Source organism: Triturus cristatus, chromosome 5_2 (genome assembly GCF_964204655.1).
Source record: "Triturus cristatus chromosome 5_2, aTriCri1.1, whole genome shotgun sequence".
In the NCBI taxonomy this organism is placed as follows: domain Eukaryota; kingdom Metazoa; phylum Chordata; class Amphibia; order Caudata; family Salamandridae; genus Triturus; species Triturus cristatus.
This window is the reverse complement of record NC_140588.1, coordinates 55,604,052-55,631,187: the sequence shown is the minus strand read 5'-3', so window position 1 is coordinate 55,631,187 and position 27,136 is coordinate 55,604,052. Positions and strand designations below refer to the sequence as shown.

At 44.8% G+C, this 27,136-nt stretch overlaps 1 protein-coding gene across 1 annotated transcript in view; it reads right to left on the bottom strand.

The window, feature by feature from the left end:
• Positions 1-27,136, bottom strand: part of LOC146822649 (band 4.1-like protein 4B) — a 1,026,350-nt gene that overhangs the window by 26,263 nt on the left and 972,951 nt on the right. The window contains exon 10 of the mRNA XM_085606258.1: positions 15,860-16,008. Within this exon, the coding sequence (XP_085462384.1) occupies positions 15,860-16,008 (149 nt within the window). The remainder of the gene's footprint in view (positions 1-15,859; positions 16,009-27,136) is intronic.

Genomic DNA, 27,136 nt, shown 5'->3' with positions numbered 1-27,136 from the left:
GGTTGAAAACCGTTTGATAAACCTTGGTTAGTAATTTATTTAAGATGTTACTTTCTTGACCATGCCAGGTTTCCAGACCGTAGGACAGGGTCGGTAGCAATTGGGCTGCCATGATTTTTAAAAGATGCCCGTGTGAAGGGCTTTCCAGTTTCTTGTATAGTTTGTAGGCAAATATTAAGGATTGAGCTTTTGCTGTGATCTCCTTTGTCTGCTCCACCATTGACAGATTTCTTGCCATTTTGATGCCCAATTATTTATAAACTCTTATTTCCTCTATTTGAGAGTTCTTTGCGTACCATTTGTAGTTTCCTTGTCTTGGGCCAGCTAATCTTACCACCTTGGTTTTGGATTTATTCAATTCTAAACCTTGGGCGTCCATGTAATCTATAAGTTTGTTTATAGTCCTTTGTCGCCCTATCGGAGTTTGACTTACCAGGACAATATCATCTGCATACTGTAAGTATTGAACCGGCTCATTTGCCAAATTTGGTGGGTGTCCATTTATTTGTTCTAAGTGGCTGTTCAAATCTGCTAGGTATAAATTAAATAAGCATGGAGAAAGGACGCAGCCCTGTTTTAATCCGTTTGTTATGTTTATTTTTGAAGAGACTCTTTGTCCATCCCCTAGTTTTACTGTAGCCCATGTTTCGCTGTATAGTGCTTGTATTGCGTTTATCAGTGGCTGTGGCAGTCCCCATGCTTTCAGTTTCTTCCACAAGCGGTCCCGCGGCACTCTATCGAAAGACGCTTTTAGGTCTATATAGCAAGCCACTAATACTCTCCTTTTCCTTTCAGCTTTTTCTGTAAGAATTGTCAAGGCTGTTAGATTTGTAATGGTGCCCATTCCCCGTCTGAAGCCTGTTTGAAATTTTGGGATGATGTTGTTTTCCTCTGTCCACTCTTGTAGATGTTCCAAGATGCATGAAGCATAGAGTTTGGCCTCTACGTCGATCAGGGCGATCAACCTGTAGTTCCCGGGTTCTGTTCTGATGCCGCTCTTGTAAATTGGGTGGAACAGATTACCGCTCCAGGATTGTGGGATCTTGTTGTCACGGAACACATGATTAAAAAGAGGTGTTAGATATTTTGCCCAGACTTCCGGGTCTCGTTTGAACAGGGCATTTGGTAGCCCGTTTGGGCCTGCTGCTCCTTCCGCTTTCAAATTGTTTATCAGTGTTTTTATGCGTTTAACAGTTGTTAGAGTTTGGTCATCTACTTCCCAGCTAAACTGATTTTTTCCACTTTCAATATTAGTGCTGGTTACCTCGGAGTAAGGTTCTTTTTCCTTTACGTTCGGTGACCTTACTGCATCCACCTTTTCTAATCCTAATTTGGGGTTATACAATTTATCAATGTGTTCTAGCCAAGTGTTTTCGCTTATTCCGATTGTGTTTTGCTTTCCGTGTCCTTTCATTAATTTGTTGATTAAACCCCAAAATTCTTTACTATTTGGTAGTTTGCTTTCCCACAGCAGGTCTTCCCATAACTTTTCTCTGTATTTTCTTTTTTCCACTCTGCATTCCACCTTGTAGTCTTTTCTCAATTTTTGGATCTTTCCGCTGTCTATTTTTTTTCCCATTTTGATTGCTTGCGCGTTTTGTCAAAGTAGGGTGAAAGTCTGACCACTTCGTGTTCTGAGTCATTGTCTGTCAAAAAGATCTCAACCAAATTTAGGTTCTCAGTAATCACAGTGTGGAATAGTTGGGCAGGCTCACCAGGTCTCCACCTTAGTCGTAATCCATCAGCAGTTACATGCAAGTTGCTAGTTCCACACTGCACCCTAAATTTAAGATTGGGGGTCAAGGCAATTACCACTTCGATGAGGTTATGGTCCCTCTAAGTAGAGGGAAGTATGTTCCCTTGTAATACTAGGTCAGTCAGGATGAATTAATGAAATGAAAGAAACATTTATAAAGTGCGTAGCTACCCTAAGGCATCCCAGCGCTGTTTGCGGACACAGACTGAGAGAGCGCCTTTACTAACTAGTGACTTTGAAAAGCTACATTTTTTGTAATTTTCGGAAAGACATATGATTAGATTCCTGACGTATTTGGGGTGGAAGGGCATTCCACAGCCTAGCCGCATTGTAAGAAAAAGAGCGTCCGCCGCTTCTCGCCTTTTCTTGTTATTGGCACTGTGGTGAGCAACATGTCCGCTGAGCGAAGGATTCTATTCGAGTGGTAAGGGGTGATCAAAGAACGATTGATTGCTGATCCCTTTCGTCAGAACGACTTATGGGTAAATGAAAGGAAAAAATAATCTATTATGGAAGAAGAGCCTCTGCCCCTATAAGTATGTATTGTATGATTGATGCCACCAGCTACGTCCATTAAATTGATTAAATCTTTTGGAGGTCAGGTGACTCAGCAACGCAAAACCTCTAGTATCGGTGCCAATCATTGATTTGATTGAGATGGATTCTTTTTTTTTTTGATAAACAACTTTTTATTTATTTTCAAATAGGCATCAAAATTACAAAGGACATAGAGCAATTTGAAGAACTTGGCATCGACAAGACCTGTCACAGAATCCCTGATCAGCAGTCGCATGAGCTTTCTCCCCCACCCCCTTCCATCCGTTCCCGCCCAACATATTCCCTTCCCTAAACTAAGCCCCCAAGCCATTTCCCTCATATTCTGCAAAACTTTTTGGGGCAACCCCGGGCAGCGTAGTGTCCGTTCCTGTGCAGCGCACCAGTCCACCCCTCTCCTCCATTTTGCCCCCCCCGGGTGGGTCAGTCTGTTTCCATGCGGCTGCGATATCCCTTTTAGCCACCACCAGAGCCGTAGTTAGGAAGTATTTCTCATTACGGGAACCATCCAGCCCGTCCGCTATTCCCATCAGCGCTAACCGAGGGTCATGGGTACCCTCCCATCCCAGGACTTCGGTCAATTCAGCTTCAACCTCGGCCCAGAAGCTCCCCAGGTGAGGGCAAGACCAGACCATATGAAAGAAATCTGCCGGCTCCACCCCGCACCGAGCGCATGAAGCCCCTTGGCACAGGCCCGCTCGAAACAGACGTTCCGGGGTCAGGTATGCAGTGTGGAGATAATAAAGCTGGATAAGCCGCAATCTAGCCCATATGGTGATCGTCCTGGGTGCCATAAGGGCGTCCCTCCAATCATTTTCGTCCAGAGGACCCACCCAAGCCTCCCACCGCTGCCTCAATCTGTTCCAATCCACCGGGGTATTATTGACCAGGGACCGATAAATACGGGATATGCCCCCCCTCCCAAGACATCCCATCATCACCTGAGACTCAGGCTGGCTTTGGGCGGGGAGCCTGAAGTCCAGAGAGACGTGAGATTGGAGCGCATGGCGCAGCTGGAGATACCAATAGAATTGCAAGGGATGTAAAGAAAACCGGCTCCTGAAAGGAACACATATGGCTCCCCCGCCAGACATGACCCAGGCAGGAGATCCCCAGAAGGTCCCAGTTGCGGAATCCTTCGAGCCCCGATACCTCCCGCAGCCAAGTGCCATGCCAGAGCGGTGTAACCAGGGTTAGCACCTTTGACCAACGGGTGTGCCGCAGGGCAGCCTGCCACGCCAGAAGGGGAGCCCGTACGACCTCCAGAAGCGACCGAGAGATCGTCGCCCCATAGAGCATGCTTTGAATAGAAGGGAACCCAGTGAGTCGCACCTCAAGTCTATAAGCCGGATCGTCCCATCCACCTGAAAACCAGTCATGGACCACCCGCATCCGCGTAGCGAGATCGTACAGGTAAAGATTTGTCATGCTCAGGCCGCCGTCATAAGAAGGAACCCGGCAGCGGTCTAAAGCTAACCGGGGCCTGCCGCCACCCCAGAGAAATTTAGTCGCGGTCTTGTCCAGGTCCCGAAACCAAGAGCGGGGGAAGGAGCAGGGCGTGTTCTGTAGCATGTAGAGGAACCTAGGGAGGATCATCATCTTATAAAGAGCAATCCTTCCCAACGGGTTCAACGGGAGTGACTGCCATTTTATCAAGTCTGATCGGGTCTTATTAACCACAGGGGCCACGTTAAGAGCCCAGCAGAGTTCCGGTAGAAGGGTAACCCAGATCCCCAGATATTTAAAGGACAGTCTCCGGATGGGAATGTCAGACTGCCAATCAAAACACTCCCTAGATGGGTGTAAAGGAACCAATACGACTTCCCGGAGTTCAGACGGAGACCAGATGCCTGTCCGAACCGGCGAAGAGTCCGGCGCACCCGAGGACCCGATACAGCCAGATCCGAGAGATAAAGAAGGACATCGTCCGCATATAAAGCAATTTTATCAGGGACCATACCCGGCCAATCCCAGCCCCGGAGAACTGAATCCGACCGGATTAGCACAGCCAGGGGCTCCATCGCCAGGGCGAAAAGGAGGGGCGAGAGCGGGCAGCCCTGCCGTGTCCCCCGTCCTATGGAAAACGCGCGGGACAAAGACCCATTGACCAGGACCCGAGCCCGTGGATCCGCGTACAGAACTCGAACCATGGCGCGAAACTGGGAGCCGAACCCCATTCGCTCCAAGGTTTCTCCAAGGTATTCCCACCCCACTGAATCAAAGGCCTTCTCAAAGTCCACCAGTAGAAGGGCCAGATAAGGAGAGAGGCGCTCTCGGTGGGCCAGGCCAAGGTGTAGGCGCCACAGGCAGTGTCTGGTTCCTCTGTTCGGCATAAATCCGCATTGGTCCGGGTGGACCAGCGAGACAAGAAGTGGGCGCAGGCGTTGCGCCAGAATGGTGGCATATATTTTAAGATCGGTGTTGATCAGAGATATCGGCCGATAATCTGAACAGGACTGTGATGGGGGTTGAGTCTTCGGAAGGATGACTATAGTGGCAGTATCTGTTTCCCGCGTGAATGAACCTCTCTTCACCACCTCTGTAAAGAGATCCAGAAGCCGCGGTGGCCAATTGCCGTTTCAACCTCCTGCAGGGTAATGGGCAGGTCCAAGCTCTCGCAGGCCTCCCGCTCCAGCCGCCCAAGGGCCGCCCCACTCTCACTCAGCAACTCCGCAAGGGAGATCCCTGGCGCCCGCGCCCGGTATAGCTGGGTATAGTAATCTGCAAAGGTTTGAGCTACTGCCACTGAAACCGTGCGGGACTCGCCCGCGGAATCCGTGATGGCAGGAAGAGCCCGGCTTGCACGCGGGTAGGTAGCTAGCCGGTGAAGAAGCGTACCATTCTTATCCCCCCATCCATAAACCCGGGCCACTGAGGAACGCCAAAGAGTCCTCGCCGCCTCCAGGGAGTGCGGGAGTATCTCCTCTCGGAGAAAGGCCAGCCATCGCGCCTTTGTGGCGTCTCCAAACGTATCCTGGTCTCGCTCGAGCTCCAGGGCCTGCGCTTCACAATCTGTGAGCTGCTGGAGTTGCTGTCGACGCTGCTGTTGCAGACTCCCCTTTGCAGCACCTCTAATAGTCGCCTTGCCGGCCTCCCAGAGGACGGCCGAGGAAGAGACGGAGCCTACGTTGTGAGAGTAGTATTCCTTATTCTCCTTTTCCACCACTTTCCGAAAGTCTTTATCGTGAAGGAACCAGGCGTTCAAACGCCACGTCGGACGGGCAGAAAAGGGAGGCGGACCGAGAGCGAGAAGCACTGGCGAGTGATCAGAGAGGCCCCTCGGAAGAATGCGGACATCGCAAACCCCTGTACACTCGGTAGAGGGGACAAAGATTAGGTCAATCCGGGCGTGAGAATGGTGTGCCGCCGAACTGTGGGTATACTGGCGATCACGCGGGTGCCAAACCCTCCAGACGTCACACAGGCCCTGGGTCTCCGCCCAACATGATAATTGCTTCGCGCGAGCGGTTCTGGTAAGGGAGACCGGGCCCGTCGAGTCCAGATGGGGTGTGTAGACAGCATTAAAGTCTCCCCCGAGGACAAGCGACCCCGCCGGAAGTCTGGGGAGTAGATCTGCGGTGTAGGAGAGAGCGGTCTGCAACAGGGACGGCGCTGCATAGAGGGATAACAGAGTGAGCGGTCGGCCCTCAAGAGTGCCACAGACCGCAACCACCATACCCTGGGGGTCTAGACGCACCTGAACCAGTACAAAGGGGAAGGATCGTTTAAGCAGGATAGCCACCCCCCGGGAGCCCCTGGCGAAGCCCGAGTGCCAGACCCTATCATAGCCGTAGCGGGCGAGAAAGGGACATTTATTACCCAGCAGGTGGGTCTCTTGAAGAAGGAGCACGTCAATCTCAGCACGCTGCGCGTATTTGAGAACCGCCATACGCTTGAAACGATCCAGTAGGCCATTTACGTTCCAGGACAATACGCGCATGGCGGCCTTAGGCACGGGTGTGTCTGGCACAGGTGCTATCAGGGGCATGCATGACACGAGTCAGTCGGGAAGCGCGCATGGAGGATTGAGATCTGCCTGCGATATTTGGGGGTTGGTATTTACCACACCCAGCCGGATTTGCTGGAGGGGAATGTTGGCAGAGCCATTCGCGGCTTGCGTGGTAGTATGGGTTTCTGGAGCACGCTCCCGCTTTCGTGCGCCGGGAGAGTAGCGCTGCTGAAGATGGTGGCGTTGCCACGCCTCCTCTACTTCTTTCGCACCCTGCCCATATGGATAACTGCATCGTTTTTCGCGCGGCTTCGAGCACTGTCCACGGGCTTCATTTGGGGCTCGGGAAGGCGGCGGGTGGCTTTGACAACATTGCGGAGGCCGAGAGCGGAGGGGGGCCTGGCAGTCCCAGACTTTGAATGGTACTACCTGGCAGCCCAACTCCAATGGCTCACGCAGGCGGTGGCCAGGGAGTATAGAGGCCCGGAAGGCCCGCAGGGTAGGTTAATTCCGCGGCATGTGCTTGCCTTCATAGTCCTTCAACAGCGGTTGGACCTTGCCCAGCTTACTCTGGAGGAGCGTACCCTCCGGTTGTGCTGGAACAGGTGCCAGAGGAGGGCCGCCATAACTCACCCCTATGCCCCGGAGATCCCCTTGGGAATGTGTACGGCGCTCCCGCATGGGGGCGATTGGTCTGGACTAGCCGTTTGGGAGGAGCTGGGCGTGCAGGTAGTGGGCGATTTATTCAGAGAAGGGGTGCTGGTGCCCTTCCAGGACTTGCAGGACTCTTATGGGCTTCCGCGGGGGGACTATTTACTCCACGCGGCCCTTGTAGCGAGCCTCCAGAGACATTGGACTATGGGGCTCTCGGAGCCGCCGGTTGCCAATATGTAGTGATGGCGGCGGGGACGACCAAGGCCATTACTTGCCTCTATCGCAGACTGTCGACGGAGGGCCTGCAGCCCCTTGCCGCGTTGAGGGGTAAGTGGGAATCGGACCTTGCGAAATCGATCCCCGAGACTACGTGGTCCACGCTGGTGCGGCGGGCCTGGAAGGGAACGCGTAATGCCCGGTTTCAGTTGGTTCAGTTTTTCACGCTGCACAGGGCTTATCTGACGCCGGTTAAGATATTGCAATATTTTGGGGGTGCTCACTCTCAGTGCCCGCGGTGTGGGGGAGAGGGGGCTGATTTTCGTCACATGTTTTGGTCCTGCGCACAGTTGGGTGACTATTGGGCAGATGTTATGGATTGCCTGAACCAGGTGACAGACCGCTCTATTTCTCCGGAAATGGGGGCCTGCTTGTTGCTTTGGTTTCCCCACACCCGCCGGACGAAGGTTACCAGCAAGTTCTACGATTTAGGGTTGATTATGGCCAAGAGGGAACTGACTATGCACTGGAAATCCCGGGCGGGGCCTAGCTTCCGGCGGTGGAGGGCAGCGTTTGCGAGATGGGCAGGCGCGGAGGGTACGCTCCGGTTGCAATTAGCCCTTCGGAGGGATGACGAGAAGGCTCTAGCGACGGCCCGAGTGTGGGACGCGCTGGTGGTGGAACTTCAGGGGCTGATGTCTGACGCGGGGGGAGCAGGGAGCACATCTGATAGGCAGGAGGACGCGATGAGTGGGGAGTAGGAGAGGAGCAGTGGTGAGCACTGGACGCATTAAAAGTAGTTAGGCAGGTGGGAAAGCCTTGGTTTCCTAGCGACGGTTGAGCACCCATACATGATTCATTGTAGGGGAGGGGCACATAAGGAGAGGGGAAGGCAGAGGGGGGCACACTGACATGGGGTGGGAGAGGGAGGAGGGGAGGGTCCGCCTGGGAAGGATGATTATGCTCCTGGATACTTGGTAGCAACGATAACTGTAAAGTTCTCCTTTCGATGGTGGAGGTAACGGGGCTTGTACTGAGTTGTTGTTATGAAACCAATAAAAAAAATGTTTCAACAAAAAAATGGAGGATTGAGATGGTTTCTACAACTAAAGTAGGGGTAAGCATAAAATCAGTATCAGTAGTAAGCCTAGCAATGAAATCTCCAGCCAAACAACCCCTGCTGAAAGACATTTAGTGGCAACTTTATTGTGGAAGGATGAAATATAATCAAATAAAATCAGAAACTTGGTATTCGGGACATTAATTAAATTATTAGAACAGAAATTTTAATACAAAGTCATATCTCGCTTGAATCTCAACCTGGAAATTATCATTACTTAAATACATTCGACTTAGTGCTTCCCCTGGCCGAGATGTTCACCCAAGTAGCTAGGCCACCCGAAGCACGCCCAGACCAAGATGGAATTGCAGGGGAGCTAAGACATTTGTACCCATCAATTAGTAGTTCCTGTGTAATCCAGGTTTCCTAAAACACAAGAATATAATTTTGCCTTATAAAGGCTAACCGTTCAGGTATCATAATTTTAGATTGAAGGTCAGCCACATTCCAGCTCAAAATTCTCAAGGCCAAATCTCCAGGACAGGCGGCATTACCAGAGGGTGTGGTGGTGACACATTGGGACTGTTTCACAGGGAGCGAGGGTATAGCTACTTTAATGACTATGAGTAAACGAATCAGTCAATCTAGCCCCACGAGGTCATTTAAAGCGGAAAACCAATTGTTGAGTGTAAGCTGGAGGCTAGAAATATTGTGTTTTAAGAATTTACCTGAGACCTCCCCAACACATTAGGTTTATAAAAATAGCCCAGTGGTAGTGAACAGATGTTGGTGTCAATCTTACCAATTACCTTCTGAAATCTTAACAAATTCTCAAAGTTTGGGGTCTGCAAAAATTCACAACAATGCAGTCCCCAACAGTATCCTTCCTGGAGCAGCCCACCCACTGTACTCTGTGCACCATTATTATCTCATTGAGATTCAAGCTATTAAAACATTTTTGCTTGATAAGCCAGTCAGTGATCTTACTGCGTAGCTCTGTTCATGCTTCTGTTTGGGATTCCTTACGGGGAGGAACTCCTGCCAGAACCAAGACATAGCTGCAGGATGCTGGAGGAAAATCCAATTGGACTTTGCTAGCAACAGAGTGAGTTCAAAATTGTCTGATGTCATTGGTGCTATTCCCCAGTGTGTCAGATTTATGCTTGTTCATTAATCCCACACATGGGGGGGTAGGCAAAGCCCCAGGTGGGTCCAGTCTATTAGTGTCACTTGGTTTCTCATGGCCACCTTCAGTTGATTTAATGGTACTATTTACAAGAGATTGTCTTATTTATGCATTTCTATATAGCGTGGACTTTACCCAAAGGTGTCAGAGTGCTTCACAATAGGACCAGTTACATTACATGAGGAAAATGTTACAAATGTACATGTTACAAAAGCAAATGAGATACAAGAAGAAGTATGATACAGCAATAGATGGCAGTCACTCAAAAACACAAAAACACACTGAGATGACGCTTGCTTAGGTATAGAATACAAATTTACAATAGTAAAAGAACTTCCTTGAAGGACTCGAAAGGGCGTGTATTAGTTCTGGAAATGTCTTTGGAAGAGAAGAGATTTAAGGTCAGATTTGAAGGTCTGGGTAGAGGTGGTGGTGCGGAGCTGGGGCGGAAGCGAGTTCCAGATTCTCGCCGCATTGCTGAGAAGGATTGAGCCATTGATCTCTCCCTTTTTGGGGGAAACGCCCTATTATTTGCCATTGAATTAGTCAAGGCTATTGATGCAGGCCTGGCATTCTCAAGAATGGTTCATTTTTGACTAATGTCGATCATGGTGCTTTCGATGTGACTTAACTGGGCCTTAAAAGGCTTTAGCTTGTCCTCTAAAGGAGAGCATGATCTTTCACACAGAGTGTCTTTGTTAAATGAAGCTGTATTAACACAGAACATTGTCTGCGTCGATTGAGTATGTGACTGGTTAAGACACCATGAGTATAGTTGGCCATGTCATATGGCATTAATTCTTCTGGCCCCTACAAGTGACTTTGTAACAACCTTTTTCCTTTTAACCACAGGCTCGTGTTACGATAAAATGCTAATGGGGCTCTGAGGGACTGGTAGCCTTCCATTCTGTTGAAAGCCATGCCATGATAAGCAGGTGGGATCTATGGGTCAGAACTCTATGCAGCATTGCTCGGGGAAGGATTTCCCAAGCAGACCATATCGTCGGGCCACGATCAAGTAAAATTCTATGCTCTGTCAAGGTGAATTGCTTCGAGATTATCCCCATGGCCCTTTTAAACATACTATCAATGGTTGTGGTGGAGCTGGGGATGTGGGCCGTGCCCGCTGAAACCCCACCAGCCTTGTGTGTTTCCATATTAATAACAAATGGCATTTACTAAAAGGAGAAAAGATAATTCCGAAGCGAAAGAGAGTGGGCCCAGCACAGCCTTGGCTGGACATGCGCAGATGGAAAGCAGGGAGTGCTTTCCAGCGTGTGACTGGACCTGCCACCCTTGTGCAGTACATCGCAGGCTCGCCTCCTGGCTTGTATGGTGGAATGTTATGGCGTCCCTCCAAACAGGTAAGGCCACTGGAGCCCAAATCACCCCTAAGGTCTGCACAGGTCAATTTAGGCTTTGCTTGTGACTTCACCCTGACAAGGATTGTGGTTTCTGCTTAAGTAGGATTTCACCCCCCGAATCATTAACCCAATTTCTTACACTACCTGCTCCCAATTGAAAGTTATCACTTATTAAATGTAATAATGTAACCCAATGCTATTCTATGAGAGTTTGCCATAGTAAAAAATGAATTTAAGTATTTTTAACCACCAGGACATGTTAAAGTTTAAAGTACATGTCCAACTTTTTAAATATATTGCACCCTGCCCTATAGGCTGGTTAGAACCTACCATTGGGGTGACCTATTTGTATTAAAAAGGAAAGTTCTGGCCAAGCTAAAGGTTTATTTTGCCATGCTGAAATGGCAGTTTAAATCTGCACACACAGGCTGCAATGGCAGCCCTGAGACACGTGTAAATGGCTACTTAAGTGGACGAAACAATGAGCTTCTGGCCCACTGATAGCATATAATTTACAGGCCCTGGGTACATTTAGTACCACTTTACAAGTAAATTAAAAGTGCCAGTTCTGTGCATGCCAATTTCACCATGTGCAGAGTCCTAAACTCAACAAAAATAAATTCAGCAAAAACAGGAGGAGTAATGCAAAATGTTTGGGGGAAGACCACACGAAGACTGACAGGCTGAACAAGTTCTATGAAGTCCTTCAATATGAGGCAAGAGAAATGGGCCTTGTTATTCTCCCAATTTCAACATAAAATCACCATAGACAAGAAGATAGACAAAGCAAGTCCAATACATTGTCCTCAAATGGTTAAGAAAGAGAAGACTTAGTTCCTGCTCATAACATATCAGTTATCACTGAAGAAAGAGAAATTGTAAATCAATTTATGAACCAAGGCTGTTTCCAACAATGGCAGATGAACAGTAAGTAATGGCTGCAGAAAGATTCACAAGATTGAAGAAAAGTGGGAACACTCCAATACTGGGAAGATGCCTTTTATTTGCCTCATCAGGGATCACAATTTTAGGTCATGAAGTGATGCTACAATTCTCCTATTGTAGGACATCCTGGTCATTGAAAGATGCAAGAGTTACTACAAAGACACTTTTGGAGGCCCAATATGTCCATATCTGTCAAGGATTATATCATACATTGTTCAGTTTGCCTTCAGGGAAAACCAGACAGATAACCCTACAGGAGTATTGCAACATTTTTACCATTATCACAAGGGTTTACTATGTTGTTGCTGGTGTTGAATTAATCTACTCAAAGATTGTGACTCTGAGAGGTTTGCCAAAGGAAATGGAATTAGCTCAAATATTCTTGGAGTACATCTTCATGGACTGACTGATGTCATTATCACTGACAAAGGAGCTCAATTTATTGCCAATTTTTGGAAAGAAAATGATGAAAGTCATAGGTGTTAAGCATTTTACATCTACCCGGTATCATTGATGGGTCAAACCATGGAACAGTATCTCTGGTGCCTTCAAATGGTGGATCAGAATGAGTGGAGCAACTGTATTTCCACAGCAGAATCTGTCTACAACTCTTAGCAATCATTTGTGGGAACCTCTCCCTTCTAGTGTTCTTTTGGTACATATTCCTGCACCTCTTCCACATGTATTTTTCCTACTAAATTTCAATAAGTCACATGTCTCTTTAGGCACATCATAGAAGTTAGAAATATGGTCTAGCTGCATCCGCTTAGGACAAAGTCAAATATAACAGACAGGCTGATAGTCATTGTAGACCTGCTCCATAACACAAGGTTGGAGGCAAAGTAGATCTGTCTTTGAAATATCTACATCTGCCACAGTCAAGTTTGATCCTAGGATTATAGGTCACTTGTCTATTTTTAGATTAGTATGATAATCTGTGGTGCAGCTTGAATTACCTAAAAGGTGGAAAATGCTATCCATATTCTGTATGTCTTGAATCAAACCTGGAATCACTACGTTAGAAGCACCATCACCTTGCATATTGGTTGACAGCTAACAGCAATATAAGGTGGAAGCTATTCTTGTTTCCATTTTTCATTTTAATAAGCTCCAGCACCATGGAGACCACATACTCTATGCATGCTTCTCGAATGGTGTCTAAATCCAAAGAAAATAGGTACCCGTTTAAAATCCAGTGAAAGGGGTTCTTCAGGTGGGGAGGGGTTACTATCAGGAAAATCAGGAAAGTTAGCACCAGCATAGTCCTGTTACTCTGGCATACATGGTTAAGATCCTCCTTTCAGTTCAGAAGAGGCCAGGCTTGACAAGGATGGAGTTAAGGAACGTGCAAGCTATGCTAGTGCTCACTTTCAGGTTGTTTACTGCACTTCTGGGTCATTATGGGTAACTCACGATAAAAGGAAAGTGCAGGCACTGGGTTGGTGCCTGGCAACATTTCCAGCTTATTTTTGGCTTACTTTGCTACTGTCAGTTCGTCATTCTACTGTTGTGATCTGTCACTGTACATTATTCTTATCTTGTTTGGTTCCCCACCCCTGCTTGACCTCCGAATGCCTGTCTCTATCCATTGTTTTATGTTTACCTTTTGTGTTTGCTATGATCTTTTACTCTCTTACCTCTGTGTGCCCTATATCCAGAAGTATTACTCGATTCTCCATCTCTGCAGATTTTCCATAACATTTTGTATCAGCCCTGCTGCAACCTCTCATTCTGCTGAAACAGCGTGCTACCTCACTCCATTTCAGCATCAGCTGATGCTCTACCATTCGACTCCAGACCTGGCATCTGGTAGGTTTGTGGCTAGTCAGAGTATATCCTCATCAAGCGAGAGGTATGTTATAAATGCCATTGATGTGATATATTCATGTTTGTTGATTTACAAGGTCTGTTTCTTTGTCTCTCTCTCTCTCTTGAAGCAGTTGTTCTAAGACTACCCTATGTTGCTTGTGGCACAATTTCTACCAAGTGTCTCTGAAATCTTTTTTCTTCATGCTCTTTCCTTTGGGGCCTAACCAGCATTATTATTTAGTACCTTAGTTGGAACAGGTGGGCATATAGAAAATTTGGTGATATTGCTTTTGGCGAATTACAATATTATCCTTAAACACTGACATCTATCCACTGCCACTCTCCATCTCTCAGCCCTCTCTACCTCATCTCAATGTGCTCTTTTAATCTCACCTACCTGTAACTCTGCTCCATATACTTCACCTCCCAAACTCATCTCTTGCTTTTCCTCACTTCTTCCTCTCTCCAGATCTCTATACTTAACCTCCCTCTCAGTTCTTTCTCTACCTCCCTTTTCTCTATCTCAACTCTCCTTCTACTTCATTTCTCTCTGTATTACCTCTCTCTTACTACCTCATCTCTCTCTATCCCCTCACACTACTTAACCTCTTATTATACCTCAGTATTTATTCACTACCTCACTTCACCATGTCCCCTCACTCTTTCTACCTTTGTTCTCAGTGCCTGGCATTTTTTTGCCTCCTTACTCCCTTCTTGCAACTGCTCTTTCTCTGCTTCCTTTTTCAGTCAGTCAGTACCTTCCCTTTCTCTCTCTCTGCACCTCTTTTATGTTTCACGTACCCTCTCTAACTCACATCTCTTTACCACTTGCTCTTTATACACATCTGTACCTCACTTTTCTGTCTCTATCTCTTTCTACCAAACAATTCTCTCTACAGCACACTCTCTCCTTCTGCCGATGCATCAAGTTCACTTCTCTTTTTTCTCTACCACACCTCGGTCCATCAACCTGATCTTCTTTTCTCTCTACCCTCATCTCTTCTTCTACTCTTCACCCCTCTTACCCTCTCAACTTTTTTTCTTGGCGTCACAACTCTTGTTTTCTGAACTGTCTTTCAATTATCTTCTCATTTTGTGTCCCTCTCTACCTGACCACTCGCTATCTTATACCTCTCTCTACTTCTCGCACTACTTAATCTCCCAGATTTCTCTACTCTATAACAACATTTCTGTTCCTCTACCTCTTTCTAATTTACCTCTTTCTACCATAGTTTCCTCTCTATCTCGCACCATATGTATCCCACCCTTCCCACTCTCTGTACATTTTCTTTTCCCAATGTCTAGCTCCATTCTACCACACTCTACAACCTTACATCTTTCTCTTTCTCTACCTACTTCTTCCTCTTTCTACCTATATATCTCTCCACCTCATCTCTAGCTTATTTTCCCCTGTTCTTGACTTCTATATCCACACCATTTTCTGTACCTATATGTCTCCTTTGTTCGACCTCCTCCTATTTCTCTTCTTCAGCGGAGTTGGAGGTCACTCTCTAGCCAGAAAAGTGCCACAAAGAAAGAGGAGGGACATGGAAGACCAATAGAATTAAGAAGAAAATTATCATATTTCATTAATAGAATGGTGAAAATCCATTATTTCAATGTTACAGCAAGAATTCCAGCTCTGAAGAGGGATTTATTTGTGATTACAAATATCCTATAATTAAAACTACAATGTCAAGCACTATATCAGTGTCTTATTTTAATATTATGCACTAATATTTTACAATGAGGAAGAGGCTACTAGAGACTGAATCCAGATACATATTGTTGTTGCAAAAGATAAACTCGAGAAAAGAGCAATTCTATTTTTATCGGTCCTTATTTTTAAAAGTTGAATGTATAACTGCAGGTATCTTTACTCTGTCTGGATGACATCTTTGTTATGCGGGCCTCTTAAGAGAATACCCTTTGACCTAAAACACAGCACCAAATTCCAGTTTTTGAATTTTGCATAATTTTGCCAAAACTTGTTGTACTTACATGTTGCACACCCCTAATGTTTACCCTCTGCTGAAAGCAGATCAAAAATATGTACAGTAATGGGACTCGGAATCACATGTGGTACTGGACATGGAAATTCTGGATCCCGTATCTTATTTCACATTCTGGGTTTTAAAATTCTTCATGGCCAGTAACTGGGTCAGAGGAACCAGCCAACATTGGTAACTGCTGGTCCAGTATTATCCCCTCCAATAACCAGCAGCCTCGCAATGGGGCCCACTGAAACTTTGGCATGAATATAGAACACAAATCTGATGATTTTAAAGGTCTGGAGATATTTTTTTAAACTCAGAGATAGATTACATTGCACACCCATCAAGGAAACAGTTGAATAATACATTACCTGTCTACTAAAGAAAGAGGCATGTGCGATGAATGACTTGTCTGCAGTACTGATGCCATCTCCATGGAGGGTCTCCTAGGAACTGGAGATAATCTCTTGGGGGAATGCTGCATAGCATAGCACTGAAGAGTGTTTTCTATCAACTCTGACTGCAAAAATATAAAGGCCAGAACTGTTTAGTCGCTAATTGAAACTCAACTTTTATCAAACAAAGTAGTACATCAAAAATGCTATCAAACTGGAATGGATGAATTAAGAAAATGAGAGCAAAGCTGATCATTTAAAGGGTTTACAAGGTTCTCTACCAACATATCAACCAAATAACTGATGAACATGTGGTCAGAATGATTTAGGTTTGCTTAAGGCTCTTTCTTGAATCATAGGGTGGTTACTAGGTGGGAGTGAGGTATTCTCTTTCAAAGAGCCCATAATTCCCACTTATATTTGACCTCTAGAACACAGAAAGACTAATGCAGAGGCCACACTCAGTTCAGCAGATGTCTCCACAGCTTTCGAGACTGTTGCCCCTCAACTCTTACTCAAAGGACTATAGGATACCGGAATACAGACTACGGGCCAGATGTACGACCATAGCATTTTGCATCTCGCAAATTGCGACAAATTGCGAGTCGCAAATTGCTATGTACAGCAGTGTCTGATACATGGTTTGTGATTCCCAATGGGGTCGCAAATTACATGCCTCATGAATATTAATGAGGCTGTCGCAAATTTTCGACCCAATGGGTATGGCTGGCCCTCCCAGGGATGGTGGGACTGTTTTGCCAATAAAGCAGTTTTTTTAAATGCAGCCCATTTTCCTTAAAGGAAAACAGGATGCATTTAAAAAATAAAAATGAAACTTTTCACTTTCATTTTTTATGGGCAGGTTGTGGTCCCTGGGATCACTGCCTGCCCTTTAAAAAAATTTTGGGCATGCATTCCCAAAGGGGAAGGGGTTACCTGGGGACCCCTTCCCATTTGCAAGTGCTTTACCACCCTTCTGAGAAGAGTGGTAAACGGCAAGTTGCTGTTGCAAAACATTCATACATGGGTTATGGACTCGCTATTAGGAAGGGATGCCCCTGTCACGCCCCTTCCTAATAGCGAGTCGCTAACCCTAGCTTGTGAGTCGCTAATTGGTTAGTGACTCGCCAAATAGGGTTAGTATATTGCCCATCCGGTTTTTTTGCCGTCGCAAAAAGGCCAAATAGCCTTTTGCGACCGTAAAAAATGATTGTACATCTGACCCTACAGCTCTAAAATGGTTTCGGTCTATCTCATAGGCAGAACTTAAATTGTGCCTCTAACTTCATACCTATCAGGTCATTCTCTTAAAGGGTAGATGTTCTCTAAAACTCAACGATTGCACTTTTCTTATTCAATGCATACGTGCCCCGCACCCTGAGGTTATAAACTCCTTTAAACTCACTTGTCGCAATTACATTGATGACACCCAGAATATTCTTAATCTGACCTTTTGAAATTGGTTGGATAAAATGCAGACAAACAGGCAACACATAGATATTACAATACCATCTGATACTAAATCCATAGAATGCTAAAATCTTAACCAGTGGAACATGGAAAACATATGATGCAACAAGAGTCGGTATTAAAGATACTGGATCTTCTCCTACCAGTATCTGGGGATGGTCATGTACTCCAAGCTCACTCGTAAGATAGGTGAAAAATCTGACCAAATGTGCCTTCATCTTCATGAGAACATGATGAAGGATTTTCCCATATCGAGGCTATCCCAATATGATCTATGCCTCAACTGCCCTAGTACCCAGACTATTGCAATGCACTCTACATAGGGGTTACAAAGTGTTGCTGAACAAGTTTTATGCCTGAACAGACATAACTGATTCACTACTGCCTTAAAATCCTTCCACTGGCTACCTGCTGTAAGAAAGATATCCATCATAGTGCTCTGCATTGCCTACAGGGCAATCGGGAGCACTAGACTTGTTTTTCTCCAACACAAACTATACACCAAAAAGAGAAAGCTCAGATCAAGAGTGGGATCACTAATAATCATCCCTCCTTACTGTCGGAAGATGCTTCTTGCTATAAACCTGCAAATTATGGAGCACACTGCCAAAGAAAATAAGGATGCTCAGCAACCACATAGATTTTCAGGCAAGAGATAAAAAAAACTAGTCAAAAGATGACCCAATGTCTACAAAGCTTCATATGATCTCTCTGTGAAATTGATCAACAAAAACCATGATCGTTTATACCAAGGAATGGTGGTTTAAGGCAATAGTGCAAGCAAACCAGAAAACCTTTGGAAGACTCATCATTCGTTCCCACTACTGTGGGCAGGTGGATTATACAGGCATTATCTAGGGTTTAATCTCTTTGTATAACAATTTTAATATACAGACAGAAAGTACATGCATGTGTGGCAGCAGCTATCTCTTAAATTCTTTGCAACGTGCATGCCCACACGCTAGTGACAGGCTACACACCATCTCAAGCTTGCCCCCAGTTCTCACTTACTACACCTAATTTTTCTCCACACAGGCCAATCTAGAAGCAACACGCTTTGACTCACGTACCTGAAGGGAGCTCTAGAAATAGATAAAAATGAGAGAGCTTCAGAGACATGGTCATGGCCATGAAGCGATATATAAATTGTGCATAATGAGTAGCTACTGACTTAGCAATAGAGAAGCGCTTTAGGCCTCGCATGAAATATGGAAAGCGCTTCATAAATACTGGTACAACACAATACTATAATTATTTTTGTTTCTCAAAGTGTTCTGTATGTAGGTTTTCACGTTAAAAAGCTCCCCTTTTAAGATGTTGAAGACAATATATACAGTGCCAAGGTTGCCTGGAAAATGATTTTAAAGTTATCTTGTTTCAGTGTCAACTAACATTCATACTGAAATATTGCCCATTTGCATGATAGGAAACTCTGTGGACTGCAGGGCACACCAATAATAGCAAGATAGGTGAAACATTGCCTTCCTAATAAAAACTTTGCATGTCTTTAGCAGGGGTGTAGCTGTCAATAGTGCAGCAGGTGCAGTGGCACTTGGACTTATGAGCTTAGGTTAGGAGGCCTCTGTATATGAAAACAACTTTAGGGTAAAAAGGTGATAACAATGGGCAATGGTCAAGCCACAATGTTGTGAAAAAGAGTATGACTGTGGCTCCCTTCATCATGGCTAATTATCCAGGAGACATCTATCATTAAAGAACTCATTACTGCTGCAGGCTCTTTTGCAATTTTGAAACTCACCGTGCTACATATGTGCTGAAAATCAACTGTGGGAACAAGCCCCCCCCCCATGCAGAAGCAGATTGAACAAAATGGCACCCGGGCCTTAAGGGATCATCAACCAATGCACTGCTGAATAACCAACCTTGTGTGGCTGCCACTGCAGAATCGAGGCATAAGGAAATTTTGCACGGTAACTTCAAAGTAAGATGAGAGGCCTGCTGGCTCTGGAGGGGACACCAGGGACTCGGATTCTGCACAGAGGGGCATCAGGAGCTGTGGAAGAAGCTCCTGCGTCCCAGCACACTTACGTGTGGTGATACCCCCCAAAACAGGGGCCCTGACAAGAGGAAAGAGATCAATGTAATGGCGGTGCCCCAGCACCAGAGGTAAATGTGGATGCTTCTCAAGGATCCCTGCATTTATGGCATATGAGCAAAGTGGAGAACAACAGAGGGATTGAACAGCACACAAGCACCATGTAGTGCCAGAAGGCATACCGCAAAGTCAGACACTGAGGAACAACAATCGCTACTAGCAGTCCCTGCCGAATCATTTGAGTAGGACCTGTGTTCACTCAGGTGAAGTATGTGTGGTAGAAAAGGTTGCTTAACAAGTTGGGGCATAATGACAGCAACACTAAGTATAGAGCACAATCTCAATGTAAAGTGTGCCCTAAGATAACATAATGTGCCCAGTAAATTTAAGATGTCGACTGAAACAAGTAAAACTGTGGCTACAATTAAAGTGCTCATCATGTTGAAAGATAAAGCTGGGAAGTCAACCGCAGTCCAAACCAACACTTGCAGATGACAGCCAGAAATGAATGCCACAAGATAACTTCGAACAAAGAAAGCAGATGTCTTTGGGGCCATCAAGGAAAATAGAACATCACTGGAATTCAAAGTAGACATTGTCGCAGTAGATCTGAAACTGGTAAGGAAAGACATGTGAGCCATTACAGAGAGGGTGTCCCAAGCTAAAAAAAACAAGCTGTGGATAACGAAAGTAAGGTGACCACACCACAGACAAAAGATGACTACCTTCTACATTGAATACAAATACTAGAAAATAGAGCTGAAGATGCAGAAGTAAGATCATGCCGCAACAACATGAGACTAGTGGGCCTCCAAAAGATGGAGGAGGAGTGTCTGGAATTGTGTCTGGAAGACAGGTTCACAAAAACGCTCAAACCTAAGGGGCTGACACTCTTTTTTGCCAGCTCCCCCCACCCCAACTGGGGACACCCTCGAGAGCTAATAGCTTCCATTTGCGCAACTATAGAGATAGACATGTATTATTGTAGACTGTGGGCAGAAAGGAGATATAAAGATTGAGGGCAGAAGTTTAATGGTATTTCCATATTACACATAACAACCACAGAAACGTCTCTGCTCCTTCGAAACAGTGAAAAAGAAATGCACAGACAAGAACTTAAAGTATATGATGTTCTTTGACACAAAGCTCAAAAATGTCCACACTGAGAGGGCTCTTTTTACCTAGGAGAGCACAGCATTGGACTGGATGGAGAACCAGAATAGTTCCAAAGATCGAGCAATATGCCCACCTAGATGGTGCTCTACACCGAGGTTCAGTGATGAAGAAGTAGACATTCAGCAAAGGGATTGGACAAATCAGGTGCCACAGGAGAGTCCCTAGCCGGTTGGAGGTACAGAAAGCACTCCCACTGGAGCTTAGATATTCAATGAGTAGGTGTTTGCCCATTCCCCAATTACCTTAGTAAATAGTAAATTTGGTCAATGTAAGCACATGTATGTCATCACTAATGTTTGTAATTTTCTTTGTTAATTTATTTTCATTTTGCCTATTTACCACTTTCACACAGTTTTACTACTATATCAATAGTTATAGTTGTCTTTACTCAACCCTTAACCACCTCCAGAAGCCGCTAGAAATGTTGTTGTTACATGGACGCATGGGCACACAATCGAATGCTTAGGTGTGTTTCAAGATGGAGGTTAATGTGTACAAAAATTGTAACAGGAGAGTTATCGGTTTCATTGCACAGGTTAAGCACTGCAAAAACTGCATGAAAACGCACACATTGGTGGTCAAATAGCAGATATGGACACAATTAGAATGTAGAACTAGAATGTATAGGGGCTACATAATTATTTTAAGAGGACGTTGTGTGGACACATATCTGCGTAGAGACGATGTGCAACTGCCTTGCATACAGGAAACACATCTTCTCCCTAAGTAAGCCCGTCAGGTGAGACGAAAGTCGAGAGGTCACTTTCACCCCACCAACTGCAGCACACATGCATGTGGGATGGGACTGTGGCTGGCCCCAAACGTACCATTTGGTGAAGGTAGAACTCAGCAGGATGTAGAAGGAAGCTATGTAATACTGTGTGGGAAACTAAATTGCAGAGAATAAACAGTAGTCAGCATATATGTCTGAAATGTAGATGGCAATACATATTTTGTGACCCTGCAGAATGTAGTAACCACCTATTTAGGTTCAATGTGAGGGGGTCTTTAATTGTGCCTTAACAGAAGAAGTCGTACTCGTTACATCAGGTGATGAACCACATGAACCTAGTGTATCTTCCTGCCAGCCTAGGCACTCACAAATAAGTCTGCCACACACAGAGAGTAGTTTTACATGTCTTTATTCCGATGTGTGTAAGTCAGAACTCAACATTCTAAGCCTGCCTTCAACTCATCCCTCCAATGGTTATGTCACTGGCCTACGGTACAGAGTGGGAACCAAAAGAGCTCCACTGTTATTTTCTTACAAGACACTAAATCTCCTGCTTTGTTAAATAAAATGTCACAACTTTTAAAAATAGATAAATAAATAAATAAATAAATATACATAAATAAATATATGAGTAAATACATGAATAAATACATAGGTACACAAACAAATATAATTCTTCATTTACGCGTCATGGCTCCTGAATCACACATCTTGATTGGGTCACTGGAAACTAGAAACTGGCAGTCAAAGTGTCAGTTCTGCACAGGTAAGGTGGGATTATCAGTATATACAGTCACCAACAGTCTGTTTTGACCAAGTCTTTACATTGATTTCAATGTTTGGTGAGTGATGGGCCACATGTCGAAAAGTTGAGGAATCTCTTGTAAGGGACTTTCCAGGACGCTGGGCAGTCACCATGTGTCCTTTGTTGTTTGTGATAGTAAAGGGTTCTACCTCATAAAAAGCATCATTTTCCTTCTTCGATATTGCCTAGAGGATAAAATGTCTCCCACCAAAGGGAAACAGGAGTATTCATGAACAATGACTAGAGGATAATGTTCATTCTCAAGAGGACCAAGGAAATCAATAGCAATTCTCTCCCGAGATGTGGCAAGTCTGACATGTTCAAAGGGCGCTGAATGACTTGAAATAAAAGACAGTTGCATATGTGACAAGTCTTTGATTCTTTTTCGACCCTTTTGTCAAGATACGGAAACCAGATTGGTCACTGAGAGCTTTCTTGGTGGCAACTATTCCTCGGTGTCCTTCCTGGGCAACATCGATTACTTATTGTTGTAGACTATCAGAAATAACAATTTGTGTACCTTGCAGAATGAGGCCATCTTGGGCCACAGAAAGTCAATCTCTTACATTTTTGAACTTCAAATACTTATTGTCATTACTAAAAAGTATAGAGTGCTGATTTTATGATTGATGAGCAATAATATATTTTAATCGTAACATGTAACTATCTTGGCTTGTGTCAGTGAAAATTTGTTCTTAACCCCTTCGCTGCTAGGCCTTTTCCCCCCCTGTGCTAAGCCTTTTTTTGGGCTATTTGGGGTAGTGAGCGCTTAGGCCCCTGTAACTTTTTGACCACATAAGGTATCCACGCCAAATTTGCGTCCTTTTCTTTCAACATCATGGGGATTCTAATGGAACCCAGGGTTTGTGGATTCCCCTGGAAGGGTCCCAGAAATTAGCCAAAATACAGCAAAAAAGATTTTTGGGTGAAAAATGGGAAACACGGGCTGCAAATGAAAGCGTCTGGGTTTTTCTCTGCAAATGGTATCAAAAAAGGGTTTGTGGGGCTGAAATCACCATTTTCCCAGCTTTTAGGGAATGATAGACTTTTGTCAGAAAACCAACATTTTTTACACAGTTTTGGCATTTTTCTGGGACATTGCCTATTTTTGCTATTTTTTGTGCTCTCAACCTCCTTCCAGTTAATGGTAGAAATGGGTGTGAAAGCAATAATGGATCCTGGAAAGTTATACATTTTGAAAAGTAGACAAAATTCTGAATTCAGCAAGGGTCATTTGTGTAGATCCATCAAGGTTTCTTTATAGAAACTAACAGTTAAATATAGGAAAAATTGATAATTAGTTGAAAAAAACAGCCTTTTGTGTCAACGTTTTCACCTGTAACTTCTTCTAATTATGATAGCTCTATGAAAGCAATATACCGTTACATCTGCTGGACCTTCCTAGTTGTGGGGATATATAGGACTTGTAGGTTCACGAAGAACCCGACGAACCCAGAGTCAAAAACTGAGCAGCAATTTGCAATGGTTTTTTATTATGTTCCGGGTATATAGCAATTATTGTGGCAAAATGTATACATGGCAAAATCGGTATGAAAGACACCTATGTATTTCTGAAATGGGAACAAATTATAGAGTTTAGAAACAGTACATATTTGCACATTTTCGGAATTGGGAATACTCATACTAGCATGAAAATTATCGGTCATTTTTCAAAATGACTTTTTTTTTTACACAATGTCTTTCATTTGGAAGGCAGAAATGCTTCACAAATCAATAGGTAATAACAGTTGCTTTACAAATATGAATTACCCTAAGTCTCTCGATAAAAATGGTACCTCACTTGTGTGGGTGGGCATAGTGCCCATGACAGGAAATGGCTCAAAACCCAACGTGAACACACCACATTTTCACAATGAAAATTTACCCTTTTTTTGACAAGTGTCTAGCTGTAGTTTTTTAACACTAGCTCTGCTGGCACCTAGGGAAACATAGCAAACCTATACATTTTTTTAAACTAGACACCCAGGGGAATCCAGGATGGGGTGACTTGACTGTCTCCCACGAGGTCCTGTTACCCAGAATCCCATGCAAACCTAAAAAATTGTCAAAAAAACACATTTTCCCCACATTTCTGTGGTGGAAAGTTCTGGAATCTGCGTGGATCAACAAATTTCTACCCACCCCGCGTTCCCCAAAGTCTTCCGCGAAAAATGGTGCCTCACTTGTGTGGGTCGGCCTAGTGCCCGCGACAGGAAATGGCGCAAAACGCAACATGGACACACCTCAATTTCTCAGTGAAAAATTACCCTTTTTTGGCAAAGTGCTTAGCTGTAGTTTTTTAACCCTAGCTCTGCCGGCACCTAGGGAAACCTAGCAAACCTATACATTTCTGAAAACTAGACACCCAGGGAAAGCCAGGATGTGGTGACTGTCATGCCCCGTAGCCCTGCCTAGCGACAGCATGAGTATAAAAGGAGCGTAAACGCTCACGAACGCGCTCAGCGTTCTAGCTCTTGGCCCCATTTCCGTCCGTATTGCTTGTGCCTGACTTCCGGTTACGCTTCTTCCGGGTTCCACTGAGCGTTCTCATCACCGGAGGACGAGTTCGTTTCACTAGCGTTTCTTAACGCTTGTGTACACCCCCGCAGGACTTTTAGTCCACTTCTTCTCTGGAATCCATTCCTGCAACCTCCCCACTCCAACGGGAGATTCTTATCGACATCGAGTTCAGAGCTACTTCGAGGCTCCGTCCACCGGGTGTTCCACCCGGGATCTCGGTGCTTACATCCAGCCGAGCAGAACTCAGACCCTACGCTCTGGATCTAAGAGAAAGGAGGCATTTGAATCTTAGCCTCGCTTCCCTTCCCCTTTTTGTTTTATTTCTTTTTTGGTTTTCTTTGTCCGTTTCCTCCCCCACATTATAGTTTTGGTCTTCTCCCTTCCTCGCTGTGTGCGGGGTTCCACAAGAGTGCTCCTTGCCTGGCGTTGTGGGGGTTCTCCACTGTGTTACTAGTGTTTGGAGAATACTCTGGGATACTTGCGTGAACCACTTGGCAATATAGGATCTCCACGACAGAACTACGGTGCAGAATCTACACCCGCGGCAGCTTTAAACCATATACGCTCTCAGTTCTACCGAAGCATAGTGGGGGATCCTCTACTTTGGCCCTATCCTATGTTTTCACTATCCGCATAGAACTAGCATCATGATGGTATGTGTGACAAGGGGTTTCAATTGAGTATGAGGGAAGCATCATCATTGCAAAGGCTGAATTAACCCTTCTTTTCCTACAGCTGCCTTCAGCCTCACCTGTCCCAGACGTGGAACCCTTATCCTTACTGAAGTATCCCCGCCTTCCCTTGTTTTGTTTCCCTGTTTTCCCCTGGTGTGCCATCCGTTACTCTAGAGTCTGATAGAGTCGGAAGGCCACGGGGGAAGGCTGTGGTATTCTCTCCAGATTCCTGACGCTCCTGCGGAACCTCCTGGTATTCACAACAGTGACTTGACTGCCTCCCACCTGGTTCTGTTACCCAGAATCCCTTGCAAACCTAAAAAATGGACAAAAAAAGCACATTTTCCCCACATTTCTGTGGTGGAAAGTTCTGGAATCTGCGTGGATCTGCTGGAGCGGGTAGTACAACATTTTGTATACCCCCCCATTCTGCATATTTATATTAATCTGAATAATCAATTAATGGTAATATTATTAATCTGTTTGAAGTGATAACTCACCAATCATAATAACAAAAGAATTACACTTGGGATTTGCATTTTGCATGGCTAAACTAATTGTATACTAATATATGTACGCATACTAATGGTAGAAAGTTAGAATATTGCATGATATATGTTGCTTTTGTGATGTAATTGTAAGTTGCACCAGATGACATCACTGGGTGAATATAAACGCTTTGAATGTTGCTATTATGCTAGATAATTACCTACACATAGGGGAATTAGTGAGGGTTTAACATTTTATTAGCCATTTCAATGTATGTTTTAATTACGTTTTGTGTTTGTTTTACTTAAGTTGACCATTTGGGCCTTCGTAAAGATGGCCGACTGAGACGCACAACGCGACTGCTACAGTCCGCGAGGTTTTGGGTGAAGTGCGCCTGCGCCACCGCCAGCAACAATGGCCTCATCCTGACCCCAGGAAAGATGTACCAACCAAGGTCATACTGGGAGAGTTGCCAGGACCACAAGACAAAGAACTGTCTTTAAAACCGGAACCAGCAAGTGTGATGACTTAATCTAACGGACTATGTGAGAACTTTACCGAGTGACCCCAAATCTACCAATCAGGGCTGTCTAAAACTCATTCTTGATACATTTTGTCATTAAAATCATTATAAAAGTCGGTAGAATAGGGAGTTAAAAAAGTCTGTCGTTCGATTTGTCTTGCTGCGAATTTCCTGACGTTATGCTGATGGAGAGGACGGTGACACTGCTGGACAGCTGTTATCCTGAATCTTTGAGAGACTGAATTGTGGCCTGACTTTGATGAATTTAAAGACTTTTCCACGACTTGACTGACTTAGAGGACGACTAATAGCCAGATTAGGTAAATATGATGTTCTGCGGTTTGGACGATGATTTATTACATTTTTCAAATTAATTAGATAAACGATGTTTTGATTAATAGACAAATGTGTTGGGTTGATTATTTGAAGAAATTTGATTAAAAGAAGAGCATAAATAAAAGAGTTGAATTACCAAACTACAAAATCAACTAACTGATTCATCGCCAAATGAGGGGAATATCACGAGTTTTGAAACTAATAAAGGCATCCAATGCATATTAGGGTGTGGGTGAAAAGATATTCCTTTCATGTCAGCGTATGGAAACTCATCCTGCGGTAAAGCAGATCAATGAAGTGCGAGTGTTGGTGTTAAGGGCCCCACCAATGAATGTATTTGAGTAAATGTGTTATTGCGGTATTTGGTCTGTGACGAAGGGGGGGGGTTTGACATTCCACGCTGCAACAGATCCACAAATTTCCACCCACCCCGCGTTTCCCAAAGTCTTATGAGAAAAATGGTACCTCACT